The 24,189-nt window shown below is 40.8% G+C and overlaps 1 protein-coding gene across 1 annotated transcript in view; it reads left to right on the top strand.

The window, feature by feature from the left end:
- The first annotated feature begins 165 nt into the window (after positions 1-165).
- SETD3 (SET domain containing 3, actin N3(tau)-histidine methyltransferase) overlaps positions 166-24,189 on the top strand; it is a 58,356-nt gene continuing 34,332 nt past the window's right edge. Inside the window, exons 1-4 of the mRNA XM_083836688.1 lie at positions 166-331; positions 877-941; positions 20,031-20,140; positions 21,855-21,947. Coding sequence (XP_083692814.1) covers positions 20,038-20,140; positions 21,855-21,947 — 196 coding nt within the window. The 5' untranslated portion in view covers positions 166-331; positions 877-941; positions 20,031-20,037. The remainder of the gene's footprint in view (positions 332-876; positions 942-20,030; positions 20,141-21,854; positions 21,948-24,189) is intronic.

The following is a 24,189-nucleotide window of genomic DNA, read 5'->3' as shown; positions in this document are numbered from 1 at the left end:
AGCCAATGGGGAGGCGTGTGGGGGAGCCGCCGTGCCCTTTTTTAGGGCCGGCAGCGGCGGGGGGGAGGATTTAGCCGCGGATTGGCTGCGGCGGGGGATGTGGCTTCGGCTGGACCAATGGCGGGAGCGGGGCGGGGCCGGCGGGGGCGGGGCCGCGCCGCGCGCTGGGAGTGCGGAGCTGTGGGGCGGGAGGGGGGGGAGCTGGGCCACCGCCTCCCCACCCGCGGGCAGCGGCGTCCGGGGCGCGGCGCTCGGCTGCGCTCGGCCGCGTTCGGCTCCCTTCGGCCGCGCTCGGCTCCGCTCGGGCTCGGCGGCGGCGGCGGCGCGGGAGGTAAGGCGGGGGCCTCGCCCGCGGCCCCCCGGCGGGCCCGGCGCTGCCCTCACCCCCCCCGCACCCCCTCCCTTCCCCTCCGGCCCGGCCCTGCGCTGCCGGAGCCCCCCCCCCAGGGCCCCGGGCCCAGCAAATGGCGCCGGGGCGCCCCGTGCCCGCCGCCCCGCGCCGCTCACCCCGCGGGTGCGCCCTGACGGGCCGCGCTCCCGGGCTGCTGCCGGCCTCCCCTCGCGCCCGGCGGCTCCTAACGGCTGCCGAGCCCCGGGGGCGGCGCGCGGGGCTGACAGAACTGCCTGGAACCTTCCCTTCAGAGCCGTCCCTCGCAGCCCAGCGCCAGCCCGGGAGGATTGCCGGGCTCGGTATCTCCTCCCTCGGCTCGCTTCTAGAAACAAAGTTTCTCCGTGAAATAAAGTTAAAAGCAAGCCGCTTCTCTCCCCTTTAAACCACCTAACCCCCCACAAGCACCTGTCCCCTCAGGCGGCACCTTCACCTCGTGGCTTTCTACTGCCCTCATTAACTTAACCTCTTGTGTTTTCTGCTTTCAGTTGCAAGCTCTTTAAAAAAAAAAAAAAAGAACAAAATCCCACGTAATATTTTGAAGCTAATGTAGGTGAGTAAACAGCTGGAGCATCCTGTGTGTCCGGTACCTGGTGCCTGGTATGAAATAATGAGCAAAAGTGCGAGCTGCGTGATGGGCGCAGAGGCAGGGTGTGCCCCCAGAGCTGTGCTCGCTTGGGTAACTTAATATGGTAGGGGCTCAAGCATGTTGGCTTGTGCTTCGGTAGGGCTTTGGGCATGTCTAGCTGGCTGGGCTGGCATACAGTTGAAAATACCTCCTTGGTATGGTGTGGGTAGGGTTGCATTTAGGGCCCTGGGGGAAGGATCCTGGAGTCTTGTGTAGTTCGTCTCGTACTGCTTCCAGTTTGAGGTGGTCTGATCTGTACACTGAACTCAGATCTCAGTCTTTGAATACACCTCTAACTTCAGTATTACATATAATTTAAAAATAAAATGTTTCTTTCCATAGAAAATGTACATCTTAATGATATTTTTAGTGTAATAGATCTGTCTACTGCATCTCAGATTTCATGCTTTACCATAACGGTGCTCATTGTATGGTTATACTGACATACTGGGTAGTCTTCAGCAAAGGAGTGGTTTTAGTGGTTGCCCTTTGAAAGAAGGAGGCAATTTGAGAACATTTGAGATCTTGGGGGGATCGATATCTTTACTATCAGAGTGTCATAGCCTTCGGCACTCGTTAAAGGGCATGTCACAATGTCTGTGGCTTAAGCACCAAGCCTTTTCAGAGGCCCGGGCTGTTTGGTCTGTCTGTGTGCTGATGGCTGCAGTCAACCAGGGTGACTTGCTTCATTCTCAATTAGAAGCTATATTTTTATGAAATTAGCTTAATAAACAAGCAAAAAAAGTACACAATTTCTTCATTAACCTGCTCAAAAGGAATTTGGGGAAAAAAAAATGTGGTAGCCTTTGGGAAGAGCTAAACTCAAGCAAAGCAACGAAATGACAAAAGCCTATTGGCAAAGCGGTTGGGTTTAACCGTCTATTTACTTGCCTCCTTTCTGCGAAGAGTAAATATTTTTACTTTTCTGGTCAAATAGTTGTCTGAGGAGCTGGTTCAAAGGGGAGGCAATAGGACTATTAATCATTAAGGAAGAGCCTGAATTGTTTCCTGTGGCAGCTAGTAAGTTATCTTCCCTCGAAGATCAGTGAGGTGTTTATAGTGAGAAGCATTCCTTCTGCCTAAGAAAGCTTGGGGGGGGGGAGGAGAGTGTGGAGACGTGAATGTACAGTACTGTGGCTATTAGTATAATAGTTTGGAATTAGCAAGCTGGTAAGTGATAGTAATTATGAAATACATGCTTAGATTTGGGATCTTGCCTTAGATTTAGCCACTCTTCTTTGTCCTTTAGGATTTTGTGTTACTTTTGAATTAAATATAAACTTCTGGTAAGAAATTATTAATTTGAGGCAGCCTTGAATTTAATGTCTGACTAGCAACTGAAGTGAAACAAAACTCAATCCGACAGTACTGTGTCGTTCAGTAGATCCAGGAGTATCTTTAGCTTCCCAGGTCAGAATATTGTCACAGCGGTGTTATCTCTGGTTCTAATTACACGACTAAATGTGTTTGGAATTTGTTTCCCAATAATTAGATGGATTTGTTGGAGTCAGTGTGCTTTGTAAGTGGATCAAATAAAGATTTAGCTAATTCTAGTAACTTCTTTTGCTATTACTCTGCGGAGTGGCTGCTTCCCTGTATCATGGTAATATTTGCATACCATCATTCTTTTCTCAACCTGAAACCAAGATGGGATTAATAAAGTCTGTTCTCTGCAGAGTAGATGCATGCAGTGTATACAGCAGTGGTTCAACTTCCCTCTTTTGTAGGCACCGTAGACTTGTGCTGATGTTGGCAAACCTGTGATTGTGCAGGTTTTCATAGCAAACAAGGGATTATGAATTCAATTTTAGCCATCCTTTGCCAGCTAACTTATTAGAGACACTTCAGCTTCCTAGGCCTGGTTTCAGATGTTTAATAATAATTTAACCAAGAATACTAAGTGTAAAATGGGAGAAAGGACCTCGAATCTAAACAAAGTATACCAGTTGTTGATGTTACCTTCAAAGTGCCCCACTAGTGTTGTATGGTTTTAGCCTGATGTATTTGGAGCCCTACTTTGAAGAGGTTTGTGTTGTAGTAATTAAAAGACAAGTTCAGTGCCCAAGAGTGTTTTAACATTGCTTTACATTCTTGTACTTGCCCTTCGTCCGCCATAACCTTCTCTGCTCCCTTTTTCTGTTTTTAGCTGCTCTGCCCTACATTGGCTCATGCCTGCATCTCTTCCACCAAATGACTATTCCAGTTGTTCCATCTCTCCCTGTCCTTTACCCCTTTCCATACTGCTCAGCAATTCTTCTAATACGTCTTCTGTTCCTTATTTTTTGAAGTAGAGGAGAATTAGCACTGAGGGCTTACATTCAATTCTGAGGTCTGCTACCAGGCCAGAGCAGCAGGCCTGTCAGCTGCAGGGAGAATTCCACCCGTCTTTGTAGCCCTGGGCTGAAGCATGCTGAGATGTGAGTGACTTGGCTTCAGGTCAGCTTTACCTCCAGTGAATATAAGCAAACGGGTGCTTACGAGCTCTGAAGCTGGCCGCATCCAGGTAGTACAACATAAGCAAAAGGAATATTTCTGAGACTGCAGCTGCCGATGTCCTGTTAAGAATAAAAATGAAATGTAACTTAGATTTCTTCAGTTTTTCAGAAAGATTCTTGAGCTTGATGTTAAAGGCTGTTAAATGTTAGGGGATGACAGATGAGTATCTACTTACTGGCTTATATTATTCTTCATGCTCCCGGTATCTCTGCAGGAGGTGGCTCAGCTGTCATGGAAGTAATTGAGCAGCAGTGCTTGAGCCACCATTCTTTTCAGCCAGTGTGTTAACGTAGGCCAAAGTTGTCTTTGTAGCTGAACATGGACTGTAAATTGTATCGGTTCTGATGAGCTGCTTTGTGGTCACTTCTGCTAAGAGTGTCAGCTACCTGCACCAAATGGGGGGTGTGCATCTCTGGGTCTCTTGTGCCAGCAGGTGGATTCTAGCCTTTTGTGTGTTGATCAATTTTTAGATATTTTTTACTTGTATATTTTTATATCTGTTTGGATCTCATAGACAATGATGGAGTTATGTAACTTAATAAAACTGAGTCACTTCCAAATGCTGCCTGTATTTCTAAAATAGGGAATCTTCTGTCTTTAATGCTTTATAGTACTACTGACCAAAGTTTTCATGTGCTATTGTTTTAATGGAGTGGGAAGAGGATGTAATATGTGGCTTTGTTTCCTTTGAACCTGTGTTGACAGTCAAGTGTCTCCCATATGCTGGCTTTTACTCCAGGTGCCTGTACAATGATGATTTAAGGGGATATGAGTTACCTTGGGGGGAGGCAGTGGCAACCAAGAGTGAGGTGCAGGCTGTTTCCTGCCCCTGCCAGACTTTCTTGGGGAGTGAATTAATTCTCTTTGGGGCCACTCTTGAAGACATTAGGTTATCTTTATTTAATGATAAATGTAGCCACATGACTTCAAGTACTGAGAGAAGGAGCTTTCAGGCTTAAAATTTGTGCTTTGAAGTATTTCTGAAGTGGACTTCTGAAAGATCTAGTTTTGGAGACTTGCCTGTAAGGTGATTCAGTCTTAGTGTCTGCAGTTATTCTGTGAATGTGCATGTGTACTCTGCCCCGTTGTCCAGGTCAGCAGTGAGGATGGTAAACAGTATTTGTCCCGGTACTGACGCCAGGGGTACACCACTAGTGACTGGCCTCCTGCCGGACTTTGTGCTGCTCATCACAACACTTTGAGCCCAGCAGCTCAGCCAGTTGGCAGTCCAGCTCACTGTCTGCCTATCTAGTTGGTACTTCATCAGCTTGTCTACGAGGATGTGATGGTTGCAGTGTCAGAGGCCTGACTAAAGTGGAGACATAATACCCAGAGCTATCCCACTGAGCTTACCAGGTTGGTCAGGCATGATTTCCCCGTCATAAATCCATGTGGAACATTCCCAGTCACTTTCCCCTTCATAGATTTGGGAGTGGCTTCCAGGTGTATTTGTTTCTCCCTCCTCTATAGTGAAGCCACACCTAGAGTACTGTCCAGTTCTAGGATGCCTGGTATGAGAGAGCCCAGTGAAGGGCTACGAAGGTGATTGAAGGGTCGGGGCATCTGTCCTGTGAGGAAATGCTGGGAGAGCTGGGACTGTTCAGCCTGGAGAAGAGAAGGTTGGGAGGGGAAGGGGGGAAATCTCACACGTATAAAAAAAATCCAAAATAAGGGTATAATGGGCACAAGCTGAAACATAAAAGGTTCCACCAGGAAACGCTTTTTTTGTACTGTTCAGATGACAGCACTGGCACAGGTTGCCTGGAGGGGAGGTAGAATCTCCATCCTTGGAGACATTTAGAAGCCATCTGGACGTTGGCTTGGGCAGCCTTCTCTAGATGGCACTGCTTGAGCAGGGGGCTTTGGAGAATTCAGCCTCCAGAGGTCCCTTCTAATGTGGGATTCCTGAAGGCAGGTATCAGTGAAGGAGGCTTGGAATACCGAAGCCTATTTCCATTCTTCATCACCACATTCCCAGCCCCACTCAGCAGCAGGCCTACACCTTGCCTAGTCTTCTCTTCCTTTTGCTGCTGATGCACCTGTAGAAGCCCTTCCTGTACTACATGTTCCTTGCCAGATTCAACTCCAGGTGGGCTTTGGCTTCCCTAATCTTATCCCTGCATACTCAAACAGCATTTTGCTTCCTGCTGTTTCCATCTCTCCTGTTTCCCAGAGTTTTGTCAGGGGTACCTTGTTTGTTTATGCAGGTCTCCTGCCACCTGCAAATGAAGATTTGCACATTCTGCATGTAGGGATGGACCATTCCTGGGCTTGGAAGAAGTGATCCGTTAAAGTCTTACCTGTTTACTGTTATTAAAAATAGAGCAGTAACAGTATAGCTTTCTATCCTTCTGTTCTCAACCTATTTGTCTTGGAAGAGGTGAAAGTAGTAAGCCCATGGAGCTTATTTCATGAAACCAAGAGCAGATGCCTGAGTTAGCAAACAGTTACCTTGTTGCATCAAATCTCTGACTCCAGGAAGCTAAGTAAGGTTTGTTGGAGAATTTGATGCTACATTTTTCCGAAGTGCAACAGACTGTAACTTACCATTTTGGAAACTATTGTTGTGAAGTAAGAGTTCTGTTTAGGCATATGGATGGCTCTGATACTTTTTTAATCTGTACAGACAGCATTTCAGTGTTCGTGTCAAAATGGTTCTGGCTTACTGCATTGATAGTCACCACACCTTATTCTGTTTTTAAAATTGCTTTTCTATCTGGGATATAATGAGTTGTCACCAATATATTCTTCTATTGACAGAATGGAATAGAGGGTTGTTATCAAGGCTTACACATCTGGGCTTCTTAATTCTTAAGACTAGTGATAAAAATGTTTGCATCTTCTAGTCTTTGCTAGTGCTCTGCACCTATTTACAGGTTAACTTATTCAGTTCGGCCAATTCAACCCTTGATATAAAAGCAATTCTTTAATACATCTGCATAGATTTTCATGTTGAACGTGTTCCTAGGAAATAGCTGTTGTTGTGTGTTTAAAAGCCTGTTTGTGGCCTATTTGTTGTATTAGTTTTTAGTTTTCATGTATGAAACTGAATTTTCAAAATTGGCTCTCAACCTTCTGGGTCAGTACTCCATAGCCTTGTACAAGCTGTGTCATCGGGGTGGGCTGTGAGCTTCCAGGTGGCATGGCTAGAGCTACTAGGATTCAGGAACTTGACGAGATTGATACATTTCAACTGTCCTTGTGATATTCCATCGCTGCCATCTCTAAACCAGCAGCGTTTTTATAATGTCTGCTGCTCACATGAAGGATAATACTGTCTGGGTTTTGATATTTCTGGTATTAATGTTTGGAGGCTGGCATACATGTATTTATGATCTTGCAACTGGATAATCTTTTCTGTGGAAGCTGCCTTCTCCAAATAGTGCGTCTCAGCAGGAAGCTCAGCTATGTATGGCTGAATTCCATTCCTCAAGGACCTATGCCTGCTGGAGTATTATTTTTAGACTTGCAGAAAGTAGCATGGGTTGGCTGGTGAAGAATGGAGAATGGCTGTCTGCTTTGGATGACCAGCAGAAACATTTAATCTTCCACTTTGCTATGCGCAGTTGCATCGACAGCATATTAATATACTAACTCTCTGTGAAATAGAGAAGGATCCATTCCCTCTGGAGCTTGCTGCACCTGATTCTGTCAGTCAGGAGCAAATGGAACTGGTGTTGCCAGACCGATTGGAGAGGTTTTGTATGCTGAAACAGTGAAGAAGCTGATACAATCACTGTAAGGTTTAGCTGCAGAAAATGTCCGTTGGGTTCTCATGTGGTTGTCAGATTCAGATCGGTATCTGTTCTCCGCTCCTTTTTCTAAAAGTCAGTGTTCAAACAGTAACTTCTCACCTTGTGCCCAGATGATGCTTGGGAATAACAGTGAGGTTTGTAAGGGTTTGTAAAATTGCAAGCTTTCTGTATCTAACTGCTCTATTTAAAAGTAAAAAAGTCCTGCTTTCAAGACAATGACAGATAATGTTGCAATTCTCTTTTGTCATTGTAGGATGTCTGGCTTGTACAACCTGTTTCTCTGGCTTATTAAATCTTTGATTCAGTGTCTGAATACAAGAAATTGCCCAACTGTACTTTGAGTATGGGCATTTGGAAGGCTGAAGTGAAACAACAGCCTAATGTGATAACTGCTTGCTTTATTTTGCAGTGTCTTTGTAATTGGTCTCTGGAAGTGGATTGGAGGTAGGAGTGTGAGTTTTTTTTTGTTTTTGTTTTTTTATAATGATACAAGGAGCCAAAGACTTACTCTGCAAACGCTAGTACACTAGCTTTTAGACTATGACAGCAGTTTATGCCTACTCGAGGGTGGGAGGTTAATGTAGTGATGCAACTTCAATTTGTTCCACCGGAACTTTCTTTACCAGAAAGTTCAGGAATGTCAGATCAGATAAATGACACAAACCCGACTTGAACGCTTCTTGCACACTTCTGCTCTGACAATGTGTGACACCTTGTCCTAAAGCACAGGGCACGAGCAGTCTAGTTTTTGCAAAATACTGCTGCGCCCAGAATGCATTTTTCTCTGATGGACAGAGAGAGCAGTATCTCCTACAGCAAGCTGTCAGGAGTGGCTCCTTTATGAACATAGTCAGTGTTAGTACCAGTACCCTTTGTGCTGTTTGAAGAATTCCTCGGTCACTTCCAGAGTGGATGTCTTTATCTAGTGACTTGCCAGACTAGTAGGTAAGTGCTGCTGGTGAAAGTAGCGAGCCCTCTGGTACAAGAACTGGGAAGCAGAACATTAGCACTAGCACCCCTCTCATCAGGAGTCATGCTGCTGCTCTTTTTCCTCTTGTTCTTCGTCTTACACTAGAGAAGGAACGTTTCAATTCTAGTCTGATGGAGTTAAACTTCATCTTGTGTTTCAGTTGTGGCTTGCTGGGTGATGCAATTCCAGTGCCAGGTCCTTTCTTGGACACAAAGAAATGGTGATGTTCCTGGTATGTGAGATCGGGCTCTAGCTATAGCAGCAGGACTTGAAGCTTGTTCCTGAGCTGTGCCTCCTTGCTGTTGCCCATTCAGGTCTGAGATGAGATGAGATTGAACGGAGTTGGAGCTCCAGAGGCCTGCAGTGGTTGTAGGTCCAGAACACTGGCATCTGTACGTAGGATACGTATATGCTCAATATGCAGGAATGAGACGGTCCCAGGAAAATAGGAATGTGGCTAGCTGGAAATAACACTGAAGAGTCAATTTGCAGGGGTTGAAGGTAAGAGATGCCCAGACTTCCTAGGGATTTGTAGGGGGACAATAGTTGGTTGCAGCTCCTTATCTGAACACTCTAGAATATCGTATGTAGGGTCTGGTCAGCCCTGTTCTGGGTTTTGATGGATGCCCTGCCTGGGGGAGGGAGGGGAGGGTCAGTGGCATGGCTGATGGTTTGTGTGGATGTAAGGCAAGGTAGGAGAACTGACTTACAGCAGGCAGGTTACAGTGCATTAGTACGCTGTACTGAGACAGTTCTCCTGTGGAGAGATGGTGCTCAAGCTCTCTCCTTTAATACAGAGAAGAGAGCTTTCTTCAGAAAGTGATGTGTGGCCTTCAAGGGAGCAACGTGTTTACTCTGTGTGCCAAAATAAATGTTTAAACTATTTTTGCTTTGGTCTCTTTTGTCACCTGTAAAGACACACAAAAATATAAAAACCCAAACAACGACAACAAAAACCATGCTACCAAGCAGTTGGTACTACAACTATCCTTGTTCTGAACTGTGAGGATTAACATTTCTTAGCAGCTGACAGCTGTTTACAGCACCTTGTTTGATAAAGTAATAATGAATAGTGACCACATCTGAAAGCTCAGGAGTGAGGCCAAGTACACTTAATGCTGGTGCATCTTTCTTATGCCTGATAGCCCAGTAAATGCCTGTGTTGAAAGCTTTATTTCAAACCACTGTGGTGTTGCTAGGTTGAATTGACTTGGAGACTTTAAGAGTTCAAGTTGCCAACTATGAATGCCAGAAGATGACAAGAGGCTTAGAGGAACCTGCTCCTTCACTTTTAAGGTCTAGGATAACTTCCAGTATTTCAGCTGAAACTTCTAGTCTCGTCTTCTAGATTAATCATGATTTTCCACACTAACTGGGTAGTAGACTTAAGGCAAGTGGGTTTGGAAGGCCTTCCAACTGCTATTAAACAGTAAATTGCATCACTTATCAGGCATTTGTAGCAGAAGCTTCTCTTTAAAGTACATATGTACATATTTGTAACATGCATGGCACTTAAGTATTGTGGGAGTTCCTTTCCTAACTCTCACAACAGCGTTCTTTGGGGAATTAGAATGCTAAGTGCTTGGTCTGCCGTGGGTGTTCCCAAGGACACAAATTATTGTATCTTCAAGTGTAGTTGTAACTTGGCTTGAGGGTTGCCAAGTCTTCAGTGAAGGTTTTCCAGTTGAAGGAAAAAAATCATTAGCATGTGCTACCAGGCAAGTGTAATTTCAGTGGGGAAGTGTTTCCTTTGGGCTATGAAATGCACTGGAAGTGCTGTGTTTGTCACTTGCACTGCCATAAATCTGTGTGCTGCAAGAATTTGTTTACACTGTAGTAACCATTGTAACCATCCTACCATATAACAGATTTATTTTCTTTAAACTGCACATGGATACACGTGGAATGAAAGGTAGTAATGCTGGTTAGTTATTTGCAGGAAAAAACAGTGATTTTGTGTGACTGGCTGATGTCATTTCCTGCCTGCAGCGGGAGAGCAGACAGGTGTACTCTGGGTGTGAAGAAGTGCAGCAGGCCTTTGTGGAGGTGGAGTACAATTCCAAATGTTTTTCCACTACTACAACTCCATCCTCTTCCAAAATGGCCTCTAGTGTTTTTCAGAATTGTACGAGGTGCATGAGATCACCTAACAGCAAGCACACTGCCTGGCATTGGTACCTCCCCATGCCCTAGAGAGGGTAACAAATGGCACACAAATACCTGCTGGATTTTCCATACTGTGAACTTGTTCACTCAGGCTTGTGCTGTGCTTCCTGGCTGAAGCCTGGAAGCCCTGTGCATTGGTTATGCATTGAATATACACTTCTCTATGTGGATGTGTTTTTTTATGGTCTGATAGCAATCCTAAGCACTGCCGGTTGGAGTGAAGTGCCAGCAGTACTGTCTTCGAGCACACCTTTAGTGAGTTAATTTGCGTTGGAGAGAAGCTTGATGAGACAGGTGTGCTTCACTGTTACCCAGAGGAAAGAAAATACAGCAGTTATTTTAAAACTGCCTAGATTGTGTTCTTTAAGGAAAGGGTGTTCCAGGAAACAGCATAAAACTGGCTGAATTCAGATGCTAATAACTTCATGCACGCTGCGTAGTGTCAAGGCAGTGTCCAAATAGAGGTCCTTAAACATTTTTCGTTCTGGCAGTGGTGCTGAAACATTCAGCCAATTTAAGATGTTACAGGACATGGATGTATGTATAATGAAACTCATTTTGAAGACAGGAATTGCATGTGCTGTACTGTAACATAAGACAGGTCCTAAAGCTTGTACAAACTTGTTTTATGCTGTGGTTATCACCTTTCCTTCCTACTTTCCGTTAGAGAGATTTGCAAGCTCTTTTATCACCGTGTAAGATTTTAAGGAACGCGTGTGAGTAGGAAGTGCGTATCCTTTGTGAATGAAAGGGAGATGATATCTGTGTACGGTTCTGTGTCGCCTTCCTGCTTGGATGAGAAACTTCAGTACCTGGATTAGTTCCATCAGAAAGGCCCAGAGCTGTGGCAAGTACTTCAGAGCATCTGCTGCCCCTGCTCTGACTGGGGATGTGGTTGTCTCTGATGGTCCAACCTAATTGTCTGAAAGGAGCAGCCTAGCATGCAATAGTAAATTGTATTGGGGTTGCACTATGCGTAGAAAGCAGAGGGTAGACAAAGGTATTAAAACAAAAAATAAACAAACTGATATTTTTATCCTGCATAGAAATAATCAAGGGCCCTATTGCTGCTAAGTTGCTTGAGGGCATTCCACTTAGGTGGAGTTATTGTTGCAATTAAATGGCAGTCCTTGGCATTAAGCATCTTCAGCTTTAAATCTCTTCCTTGGAGACAGCCCAGTTAATTGGAATATATGTTGTTGCTTAGTTTTCTATTATTTATGTCATTAACTATAATGCAATTAAAGGACTTAAAAAAAAATCTATGCAATCATACCAAAGAACTTTTTTTTTTTACTGTTCAGCCAGACTCAGTTTCTTCTGCTCTAGCTGCTATGTGAAACAGGCACAGTAATGTATGGTGACATATATCCAATAAACATCCAGTCTTCCCTGTGTATCCTAAAGCACTCGCATGTAATATCAAGAATATGCATTTGATGTTCTCCACGCACATTTTTTAAATGAAGTAATGTGGAGGAATGGATTAAGTTCTTGTTAGATGAAGTTCTGTTATTTTGAAGAGGTGTAGTCTCTTTTTTGGTCTCTAGAATTATTCTAAGTGACCAAAAAGCATTGAGACGTGGCCCATGTGAAATACACATTTGGGGTTCCAAAAGAAATTGCTATTAAAATTATGTTTAAATACCATTGTTGTATACTCTACAGTTGCATTGAGGGCTCTGTCAAAATTTTAAAGCTTATAGCTGTCACAAATGGGGGCAGAACTGGTTTTAATTGTTCACTTTGTGGCAAGGAAACGAGTGATACAGACCGTTTCATTGCACCTCTATTACCATAGTGTTTTTAACTTCGTGCCTTCACAGTAATCAGCAACAACTGATTTTCTTGCTATTGTCACTTAATCCAGTGGTAAGTAAAATACAAAAAAACAGTGATAAAAGGCCCTAGTCTTTGACCAAGCCATCACTGATATGAAGGTTTACAGAAAGTAGTTTTAGTGACTATCTTGTATGTGCCCAATGGAGTAGGTGCGCTTACTGGTCTGAAATGACACACACGCACTGAAGTGACTTCTTGAGCATTGTTGTGCTGCAATGGGAAGTAGAAGAGGTCATGTTAAACCATCACAGGAGCTGTTTTGGCAATTTATGGAATTTCTGGATTTATGGGACTTCGAAAATCTGTTTAAACACAGTCAAAGGTAGCACGTAATTGCTAGCTCATGTCTTAGCATACCAACATTTTAAATTAAACAGCGTAGTCTGTTATTTCCTGATCAATGTGTACAGGCTAATACCTGTACAAATACCTGTACCTAATAAAATCAGTGTACCTTAATGACTCTGTCTGGCATAGCTATGGCAGTAGAGTTTTGGGGCAATATTAACATTCTTGTAGTCATGGTTTTGCTGTACGTTTTGGAGAATTCTCTTCTGTGAACGTTAGGAGGGTAGCTCTTGACAACAGCTAATCTCATTCTCCTTGTGGACCAACCCTTTCTAAACTTTATAAATCTTTTGAGGGGGTTGCTTTTGGGATTGCACAGCGATAGCAAACAGCTCCTTGAGCACAGAGCATGTGAGTGTTTTCACAAATGATCAAAATGCATTGGACATCAGGGTTTTTTGAAACATAAGTCAGCCATGTGACTGTCTTATGCCTTAGTAAACAGCCCAGCTGTAGAAGTAAAACCAGTATAAAACAGTATCTTGCATGACAAACAAATGCTCTGCATGAACTGGATTTTTTCTGAGTAAGTACAAAAGCAACAGTGTTCTCTCACATTATTTTTTATGTACTCAGTTGATGTTAACTGTTCTTAAAATAGTGACAAATTCATTTGCTGTAACTGTACTCAAACCCATCCTCTAGGAAGAGAAATAACACATTAATTTGAAAGCATTAAGAATAGAGGCATGTCTTGCAAATGATTTGTTTGCCACTAAGTTCTTTTCATTAGTGAAAACTTGAGATAAATTTTCAGTGTTGGTCTGATATTTCTTCTTTTCTGTTTTGGTTTCGCTTGTTAAGTGTTTTTTGCTCGTTTTCATATTTTATTTTTATTCGGTTACATTCAGTCCCATTACAAATGGGTCGTGGCTAAATCAGGTTTTCAGAGGAAGATAAAACTGAAATTCCTGTATGAAATAGGAGAAGCTGGCTTGAGTAATTTCACAATCTCACGGAGAAGGGAAGCTTGCTAAAATTGCAGCTTAGACCACAGGAAGCTGGGTGAACACACTGGAGAAAAATCCCTCTTTGTGCTTTTCTCGGAACTCCATAGGTACCTGCTCTTGGTTGCTATTGTGGTTGTTCTTCCTGGGGTAAAAGACAGGGTCAGCCTGGCCTGGCAGAAGGAGAAGTAAAGATGACAAAGATAAGGATGAAAATAAGACTGTGAAAAGAGGCAGAGCAACTTCTGTTTTTACAATTCCCCCAGGGGATGGTGGATGCTGTTCAGCGTTGTTCTTCAGAGAGACAGGAAGGTAGTAGGAGATGTAGCAACTGGTGTGTTTCATCAAGCTGTTGCCTCTATCTGGTAGATGGCTTGCTAGAAGAGAAGACTGAGGAAGAAGCCCTCTGATTTTATGGAGTGTTGAAGCTGGGAATCCGAGGACCAGGCACTAGAAGAGGAGGGAGGAATGGCGAGCAGAATCTCATGGGACTGGAAGAAAACTGCTCTGTGGTGTGAGCAGTATGTACGTGTGCCAGGGTCTGCCTCTTACTGCAGAACATACGTGTTCAGAGCTGTGCTCTGCTGCTGGAGACAGCATGCTTGACATGATAAGATGGAAAAATCTAAGCATGGCAATCCTCCTATTTTATACAGGGAGAGCTCACAGTGTCTTAACCTGCAGGAAGGAACGGCATTTGAGGCTATGCGATGGTATAGCATAAAGATTTATTATAACTGATTAGAAGCAACACAGTCCACACTGAGTTGTTCTGGGACAGGAGAAGAACCCCAGGGTACTCTGTATTTGGGCTGTGCCTTGGATTGACTCAGAGTATAGTATCTAGCCATAAGTGCATCAAAGCTCTCTTAATGAAATATTGCAGGCCATAGCCAAGGGAGTTCTTGAGAAGCATAAATTTATACTGTATTCTAAGCGGAATGCAATCTTAAGTGGCTTTTCTACCATCAATCTTTTTAGTGTTTTTTCTTAAGTTATTTTTGTTAGCATTGTCATCAGCACTATGGCAATATTTCAGATTCCCTTTAAAAAATTGGGGGGCAAGGCTGCCTTGTTATGAGCACTCTAATCACAGGAGGTCTCGCTTCCTAAAGAGCTTACAACTTAAATGAAAGGACAGAAGCATGTTGGAGGAAATGTATACAGAGTGAACTGCAATGGTGCTGTATTTCACAGAGCTTTTGAGGCAACTTTGTAGAGGAAATGGAAGAAAAAAGAAAGGGCAGTGGTGGAAGGGAAGTAATAGCAAGAAGAGAAGTGATGGAGTACAGCAAAGATGAGAGATTGAGAGCTGGGGGAAAAGGGACTGAAACTGTAACAGTCATTTATTTAGTGGAAACAGCATCTAGATTAATACCTTAGGAGTGGTGAGAGTGTTAATGTGGTTTCCAAGTGACATGATGTAGGTGGTTTTCACAAGCAAACGTAGTGTTCATTGTAAGTGTATAAACTGAATTTTTCTTAAAGATCACAGACATATCTTCCTCCACCCACACTGTTCTTACACTTCTTGATTTTGTGCTTTCTATTCGCTATGAAATGTGTTTATCTCTTTACCAGCAGTCATAGATTCACGTTCAGAAAAGAACTTCAGCAGTGGAAGCAAAAGACCAAATTGCCATTAAACCTGGTCAAATTAAAAGTAAAATTGTGTTCTCCTCCATACACATTGGAGAACTCATACCAATTGCCTATAAGCTTGTCCCTTAAGCCCCTGGCTACTCAGCATATGTTGATACAAGACGATATGCTTCCCTAACTGAAGTAGAGGGGAGAATGACTTCGTCTAGGTAATCAAATTAGGAGAAAAACAAACCCTGCAAGCCTGGTTTGTGTACATCCTACTCATCTGTCCTCCCGCTCAGTGCAGCCAAGGAACATATCCCACAGCCACCTACTATCCTCACCTCTCGGTGCTCTTTGCGTAGCTTGAGAATTCCTTCGTCTTCTCCCTGTCTGCCCTTGTCGACCCGTGTCTGTCCTTCTAATACCGATTCCGGATTTGCCCCCCTCACCTTCTGTGCTCGTGTATGCCAAGAAGATGCGTGGGGTGGGAACTATTATGTAATGAGGACATCATGTAATTAGCCCGGAGGAGGGTCTGAATTAAAGCAGATACAATGTTATGATACTGCCTTAGAAATATACTGGGTCCTTGAAGCAAAGTTAAACTTGACTGGGCACCTCTTGCTGTGGGATTTCCAGACTTGGTGGCTATTTGTAAAAGCTCGGTAATTTTTTTGAATAGCTGATTTACTATTTTGTAAACTAAAAAGTGATAGCTGAAGCAAACAAGGCTTATTGGGATCACATCAGTTCTGTCTGCTGGTCAGCTCTTCCCTCTTGGGAGTCCATCAACTTGTTGGGCATCTTCAATCAAGTTTCGGAGTGGGAGAGCTCAAGCACGAGCTGGTCAACTTGCTAAAGGAAAAGCCGTGTTGAGAACAGGTTATCTGCTTGGCCTGTTTGCTAGGCAGTCAGCATGTATGGTGATGTTTTTGCTCAGCATGCTTAGGTATATCCTGACCTGCAAAAGGTGATGTTGCCTAGCTAGAAAGGGAGGGGACTGAAAGCAGCATGGAGCCCACGAAGAGGCGAGGGAGGTAACTGAAAGCATTGCAGGGGGGTCTGGGAAAGGTGGTACCAGAAAGCGGGAAGAATTCCACGGTTCTTGAAAACTAACACAGGTACATACTAAAAACTAGTATAGTGTTTGCCTAGCATTCACTGTTGTTACACGGGTTGCAAGCTTGTGTTTTTACCCGGTGACTGAGGTGAGTATCTTTATAGCTTGTTATGATAGCCTTTTTGTGTATCAGACTTAACTGTGGCTTTATTTACATAGGTGCTGCAATGAACAGCTTGGTGGTCATGTGAATGTGAAAAGTTGGGAATTTTTTGTCAGTGGTTAGCATAGAATACTTTTAGTATTATTATTCTTTTCTGAAGTACTGTCTGGGAAGATCCATATTTTTATCATCCATGCTTGGCATTGCTTCCATATGGAAATGTGATCCTGTGATCAGGTCACATTCTCAAATATCTCAAGTATTGGCTTTCTTAATGAGAATGTTAAGCAGTACGTTATTATTTTATCTTTTTAAATTAAAAAACAAGCAAACATCTTCTGGTATTTTTGTACAGACTTCTCGTGGTTACCTTCTAAAGCTGTTAGGTGAACATTCTCACTCTAAAGCTGCAAGTCAAGGGGAGAATATTTTACAGCTCATTAAAATATTATTTGTGTGAGATGCGGAAACAAAAGTTCAAAGTCTGACACAACACAACTGCTCTTTGACAGCAGTATTAGGAGGGGGAGATGGATCATTTTTGACAGCAGTATTAAAAGGGGTAGAAAGATCATTTACACCCTTCACTGCCAGTGTTTTGGCATGATCCTTCTTGCCAAGCCAGCTGATGCACTATATTTGGAAATGTGGCTGTGCTGTGTATTACCAAGCTTATTCATCATTGCTGTCAGCTTACTCTCCCTTTGCAGAATGCTTTCAGGAATTTTAAGCAGTGTTCATTTGAAAGGAAACATGGCATAGCACTTAAAAATGTTAACCAGAAGACAACCAGAAAAGCAAACTTGAAAAAAAAAAAAAACAAAGAAACCAAAGCAAAACAAAAAAATCATGCCTCACTGAAATGTAATATTGCTGCTGCTTCAGATATTTATGAAGTTTGCAGCTCATCTCAGTCCTGAAGGTTTTTGTTTTTCTCTGCCTGTTATGCAGCTATATTTTAGATTGCTTCTCCTGTTGTCATGCACATACTGGCAAACAGCCTGGCTTTTCGTTGCTGTGTTGAGAAACAGGCTTACATTTCATTTTTCTGAAACATGCCTTTAATCATTAGCAATAAATAAATAAATAAATGGTGCTTCATTTTTGAAATTTTATTTCAAATTAAAAAAATACATTTTTTCTTAAGTTACAAGTATTTTTGGAAATCCAAGGATTTCTATGGAATTGAAATCAAACTCTAAAATCTGTTTCATGAATTGTATGATGCAAATATAATTTTAAATACAAAAAGTGGTTTCACAAAGAAATTGCACTATTTTCTCCATATTGCATCATATGTTATCAGGATAACTCATAATCTATTGGTTAAAAATGGCAGGGAGTATTGCTTAACTAAACTTTTTTTGACACATGAAATTGGATTATATATTCTAGATTTTAAGAATATTTGATAAAATTTTCATAATATGTTTATTATGTATATTACATTAAAAATGTTATGTGACTTGCGCTAAGCAGCTCCCCTGGGTTGGTGTTTGGAATATATTTTCTGGACAAATACACACATACCAGGAATTCCTTTCAGATGATGGCCTTTAGCAAACACCACATTTGTCAGATGCATTGGATTGTAAGTGGTTGTTTTTGTCTCATGTAACTGAGCGAGGAACGGAGATAAGTTATTTAGGAAGTGGAGTTCTATTTTCTGATTGGGGAATTGGATAAAAAGTGCAGTCTTAATCAAGATAAATAATTACTTAAAAGGAAATAGTTTCAAAACAAGATATCTGAAGATGTCAGTCTGCTGTTTTTGCTTTTTTTTTGCGTGAGATAAATTTGCTGATTTAATCATGCATGCAGGGTACAGAATTTGTTGTCTCTAGAAATTCTGATGACTAAGAAGCAATAGTTGAGACAAAATGCATCTATGGAGATGCTTGCAGTGTTTTTCATGTACTAGTGAAAATGCTTTTCTGATTACAGTGCCATCAACCTAGTAAGTAGTGTTTGCTGACCTTATTTCCTATGGTATATTCACTGTGTGCTATCTGAGCTGTAGAAGCTGAAAAAGATCTTGCATTAGCCTTGAGTTTCTTACAGTTTGTAATATACAGGAGTATATTTCAGCTAGAGGTTACTTTCTGGTCTCTGAGACAATTCACCTGTGATAGTAATGCAAATACCATTGTTCAAATTTTTCTTTCCATTGTATTTTGGAAGCCAAAGTTCACATGCTCTAAAATCAGCTTTATCTTTAGACTCCTCACAATGCTTTCACCGCAAAAATAGGTTCAAATTTCATGCTGAAAAACTTCAAAATATGGTGCTGACCGTGTACTGTATTCGTACAGCTTCATGTATTGGTGTATCATCGTTCTAATTGCGTGGTGGCGTTTTTCATGTTTTCATGTATAAAATTTGTTGTCTTTTTTTCTTCTGATGAAATCTACTGATGAACATTTGTATACCAAGTAGATCTTTCCCTAAATAGAACTTCTGAGGAAGTTTGCAGTATTCTGGTAGTTGTATATACGGGGCATTTTCTTAGGCTGCTTTCTGTCAAATTATTGGCCAATAAACAATTTCTTCTTGGAGTTGAGAAACCAGAATCCTTCAAAATCACTTCAGTTGTTCAACTTATTTATCTTAGTATTTATGAGCATCTTCTCTGGTATAAACTGTCATAATTTTTAACTTGTAACGTGGAATACACTATGAGGACACTGATTTTTTTTTTTTCTGATGATTCTTAAGGATATAGGGGATTGTGCTTAGAACAAATGTGCAAAACCATTTGTGTGAACCAGATTTACATTGTTTCATGTTGAACCAAGACAGTGCTTGTTCTGAAGATTTTGGACTCTGCTCCCCAGACCTGCAGTTGGGTCCATTACAGACCTATCTGACTTAATTTCTTTTAAGTATGCAAGGGTCTACAATAAATGTAACAGGATGGCATGTTGAAGAGCAAACCACTGAAGTGGTTGTGGTGTGCAAATAGAGTGTGAAGGTGGCCTTGTGTACCAGAAGCTCTGTTTATTTTCTCAATTATGAGAGCATTACTATAAAAAAAAAAAGGTATAGCAAGGAAACCACAAAAATAAACTTTTCTAGGTTCTTTATTTTCATTGCCAGTGTTCTTCTGTGGCTTTGTCTTACAGTATATTACAGCAGGTTGGCTATATATATTGATCCTATTTACAGTTCCTACAATTAGAAGTTCATGTGGATATCCTAATGAGTGTCACCTCCTGCATTCTTATGAGATGAAAATTAATCAAATCTTGTATCAAATGTGATAAACAGCTTGTGGCAGAGCAGTGTCTTTCTAGAGGACAATATTCGTTTAAAAAATCGCTGAGGGATGTGACCAGTCAGGAAGTGATTGCAAAGAATCTGAGATCTTTCCTGACCAGTCTGCACGTGAGGGCTTCTCATGGTAGAAGCTGTACTGGAAAAGTAAATTATGCGACTCAAGTGGGACTGATAAAATGAAACAGCATGCATGGGTTTGAGCCTCTGATATCTACTAGAGAGGTAAAAAGCCTTTTTATGCCCCAGGACTTCGTAGTCTCCATGTCCTTAGGGACAGTCTGTCTCACTCTCTTGTTTCGTGTCAAGAGGAAATAATTTGGTTTGTTTGTCGTCTTGTCAATTTGTCATTACTTCATTTGGTTTCTTAGTAATTGGTAACAAGTCTGCTTGTTAATCTGTTTTAGTTGGAAGATGGGGAAGAAGAGCCGAGTAAAAACTCAGAAGTCAGGTACAGGAGCCACAGCGACAGTATCTCCAAAGGAAATGTTGAATCTCATCAGTGAGCTATTGCAAAGTAAGTTTCATTTTATGCCTCTTTGGGAGAAGGGATGACATGCCGAACGCTCGAATGTTTTCTCTGGTTAGTGAAACCAGTGAATTCAATTCACTTCCTGTAAGTGGCCAAGCCTGCCATTTCAGCCTGCTTAAGATAGTATACTGTGCATCTCATAGCATGTATCTCTTAGTAGATACTATTACAGGTGTATTATATATGTATGTATTGGACACAGTATATTTTGATAGCTTTTGGCTTTATGGCTCAACTCAAGCATAAATAGTGGGTGAGATTAGACTTTAAAAAAAGCAATTGTAGATTACTTGACATTACAGCTTTGTCAAAAGAAGTTTTTCTTGTAAACCTCAAGAATTACACCATTTCTGTTGAACATTTGAACAGCACTTCGAACCAATATCAGAGTAGAGAAATTAATTGTGGAAAGCAGCAGTGCAACTCAATTCAACTGCACTGTTATTTTTGCCTTAAATAAAAATGTTTATTTTTATCATTGTTTGGAAGCCTTCTGTAGCGCTCAATTCTAGCGTGTAGTCCAAAGGTTGTTTCACTTGTTGAGGTTTTTGGAATTCGTCTGTTATTTCTACTAAGCATAAAAAGCAGAGCACAAATTCATATGATGATGTTAAAATGCTGTTCGGACTTGCTGCTGTCACTGGTAACTGTCCTGAGCTACACTGTGGTTGAAACACAGGACCAGTTTTCATATCCTGGACAGATTTAAATGTTGCCTTAGAAAAATTCAGGATTTTTCTTCAGCATTGCTCGCAAAGAGGAGACAAGGAGTTGGCAGAGCAATTTTGTGCTTGTGCTACAGTTGGCCTGTGCTTTGCTACCAAAAATAAAATATAGATCTAATTTTCTAAGCAAAGACAAGTATCAGCTGTTCTTTTTGTCAAGCTTCCATGTTTCGTTCAGTGGAAAGATTTTCAAATCAGTTGAACAAGGTAATCTTCAGCTGCCCGCTTGGATTTATGCAGCTCAGATCCACATGCTGGCATTTAGAATATTGTCAGAGAGAGACTGTGGATTTAATCTAAAGCTAAAGCTTGGCTAAGTGTTCCTTTGCTTGTCCTTCCAGTACGCATGTGTCTTTGAACACTATATTAATTAGGTAGGTCAAATGTATGTACTAGCAAATTTCTCATTCACTGAAGGTAAGCACAGTGCTATTATCTGCTTTCTTTACAGTCAAAATAACAGCAAACAGGCCAATGTAAATGATGCTTTGTGGGGGTTATTGAAAACAGAATTTTTTATCTGTTTGCTTTATCTGTGAGACTACTGAAAGCTCTGTTTCTTTGCATTTTTTTCTATTAGCTTTTTAAACATTCGATGTTTCTTATACCTGAAAGAATAGAAGACTAGGTGAAAGTAAAATAACTTGAGGAAAGTTGTGAAAATTTCGAGAAGTCTGGATATGAAAATTGGTCCTGTGTTTCAACCACAGTGTAGCTCAGGACAGTTACCAGTGACAGTAGCAAGTGTGAACAGTTGTGAAAATTTCAAAAGTCTCTAGCAATTACTTGTCAAAAAATGGGATGTTTATAACAGTGAACACGGTAGTGTTTACTATGTAAACATGCTCAAAGGACTAGTACTAAGGTTCACTTAAAGTTACTGTGCAACCATGACCTTTTCTCTGATGTTAAAATATATATATATATATGCATATATTATTAAAGAGAATACTTACATTTGGCTTTTTTTTCAGAATGCAGCAGTCCTACGCCTGGTCCTGGTAAAGAATGGGAAGAATATGTGCAGATTCGTTCCCTTGTTGAGAAAATTCGCAAAAAGCAAAAAGGTAAATGTGAAAGACTGTAAGATAATAGCCCACATGAACTACCATTAATTTACCCGAAGTCTTGCTTCTGTTGAGAGCTAAAGGAGATTCGTTGTTGTTGTATAAATATTATGCAATCCTATTATATTAGGATAAAAACACTAGTTCTCCTGACATGCAGTTACTTTTTACACATTAAACTTTCTTAAATGTTCTGGTGAGCATAACCAGTGGCATTAACAATTTTAGTATTTGCGTTTATGAATGAATATCACAGACAACTGATTCTGTGATAATTTTGTCCTTTAATTAGAAAAGACAGTTTGAGATTGTGGTGAGATGACAATCTGAAGGTCTGGAAGTAAAATCCTTTGAGAATAATAGGCCTCTTTGATTTCTGATTCCATATTCTGCTTTTCTGCTTCTATAAATCTGAACATTTCAAATTGAAATTCGTAAGTATTTTAATCTGAACACGTACTGGACATGGAAACAGTTTTTGCATTCAAAATAATGCCATTAAATTATGACGGAATAAAATGTACAAAATAAATTCATCAATTAATATGTCTACCTGCTGCATATCAAGCACAAACTATGATACAACAAGCATTTCTTTAGTTTATTTATATGGAGTTCACTGTTGATTTTCCCAATTTTAATGTGTGCTTATTTTTCAGATGAGATCAACTTTCCTTCACTACCTTTTGTAACAACTCACTGATCAGTTGTTGGTACTATTTTCATATTAGTTTTGTTTTTATTTGGAGGTATGTTCTAAAGAATATTTTCCATGTAACTTTTAGTAAAACCAACCTCTTGAGAGTTATTTTTCTGCCAATAAAACAACTTTTTAATCTGGGAATGAATGTACTTGAACTGGAAATACCTGAAAAGGTCTTGTAACAATTCTTTCTTCTCTAAGATTTATACAGTGAAGGCAAAAAAAAAGCCAGCCTGTATTTAAAATGGAGCTTGTGTTTCGTATTCTTGCTTGAAGAAGACTGTACTTAGAAGCTTGAAATGTCCTTTTCACACCTGTTTTTAATATATATTGATGAATGCATAAAAATCTCACTTCATAAAAACTTTAAACCTCTGAATGTTAGTTACTAGCAGAAGACATTGAAAAATAAATGATAGTTTGAGTGACTGCATCCTGTAGCTGTGTAGAGGTAAACTTGGTTCATTATTTTGCTGTCCCACAACTTCCATAAACTTGTGGTACATGTCCTGGTTTCTATGATGTAATACAAGTGTTACAGTAAAGGATAATTCAGCTTAACAAGAACAGAGTTAGCATTGAGGTTGGACTGTTCACCGTATCTTCAGCACCAGAAAGATAGAACCATCTATGGAAAAATATCTGCTGGCACAAGTAGAATTTGTATAACAGTATTATGTTAATAGGACATATTTTTGTCTTGAAAGATGCAAAACCTACTAACCACAACACCGTTTGACACACAAATGCCTTTTAACGTGCATTTTTACATACGTGGCGAGTATGAATAGCATGATGTCTTTCAAAACTATTTTTGAGTGGAACATACTAATTAAAACTACACGGTTTTCTAGATTAATAACAGCTTTAAACACTTAGGAAAAGAGATGTAAACTGTGGTTGGGAACTCTAAGATGTACGAATGAATGTATTGACTAAAATGTCATACTTTGTGATTTTCTCAAATAGGACAATAGGTTGCAAAATGTGAACTAAAATGGTCTTGATCATAGAAAACTTAACTTGAAAATGGAGTATTTTTGCTTTCTTTTTTTTTCTTGTTTGATTCATTACCAAAACTTTCAATAAAGCTAAATTTTCAGTAATTTTCACCAGTAGAGCTATATTTTGTTTGGTATAGAAAAAAATTGTTCCACAATAGTGACTTTAACTTGTGCAACTAGTCTTACTAGACATGCCTTACTAGCCTTAGGTCTAGATATATTTTACAGAAAATAATTCTGTGAAATGGATATGAAATAAAGGAGAAATAGCAGCTTTGTTTAAAAGGAAACAAACAAAATATGGCACAACACATTCTCATTGCATTGAAAAGACTTCATCAATATACACCTTTTATACTGCATTGTCAAAAAATATAGCTTACATGATAGTTGCGCTGTCGTGTTAACTGCAGATTTGATTGGTTTGGGGTTTTGAAATGCATGATTTTGAGGAAAATAGTCTCAGATACACTACTGCTACTTTTCCTAAAATACTTCTCAAGATAATAAAATCATAGAATAGCTTGTGTTGGAA

This window comes from Anser anser (genome assembly GCF_964211835.1).
Source record: "Anser anser genome assembly, chromosome: 5".
NCBI classification, from domain to species: domain Eukaryota; kingdom Metazoa; phylum Chordata; class Aves; order Anseriformes; family Anatidae; genus Anser; species Anser anser.
The sequence above is the reverse complement of the archived record's forward strand: the minus strand, read 5'-3'. Positions and strand labels throughout refer to the sequence as shown.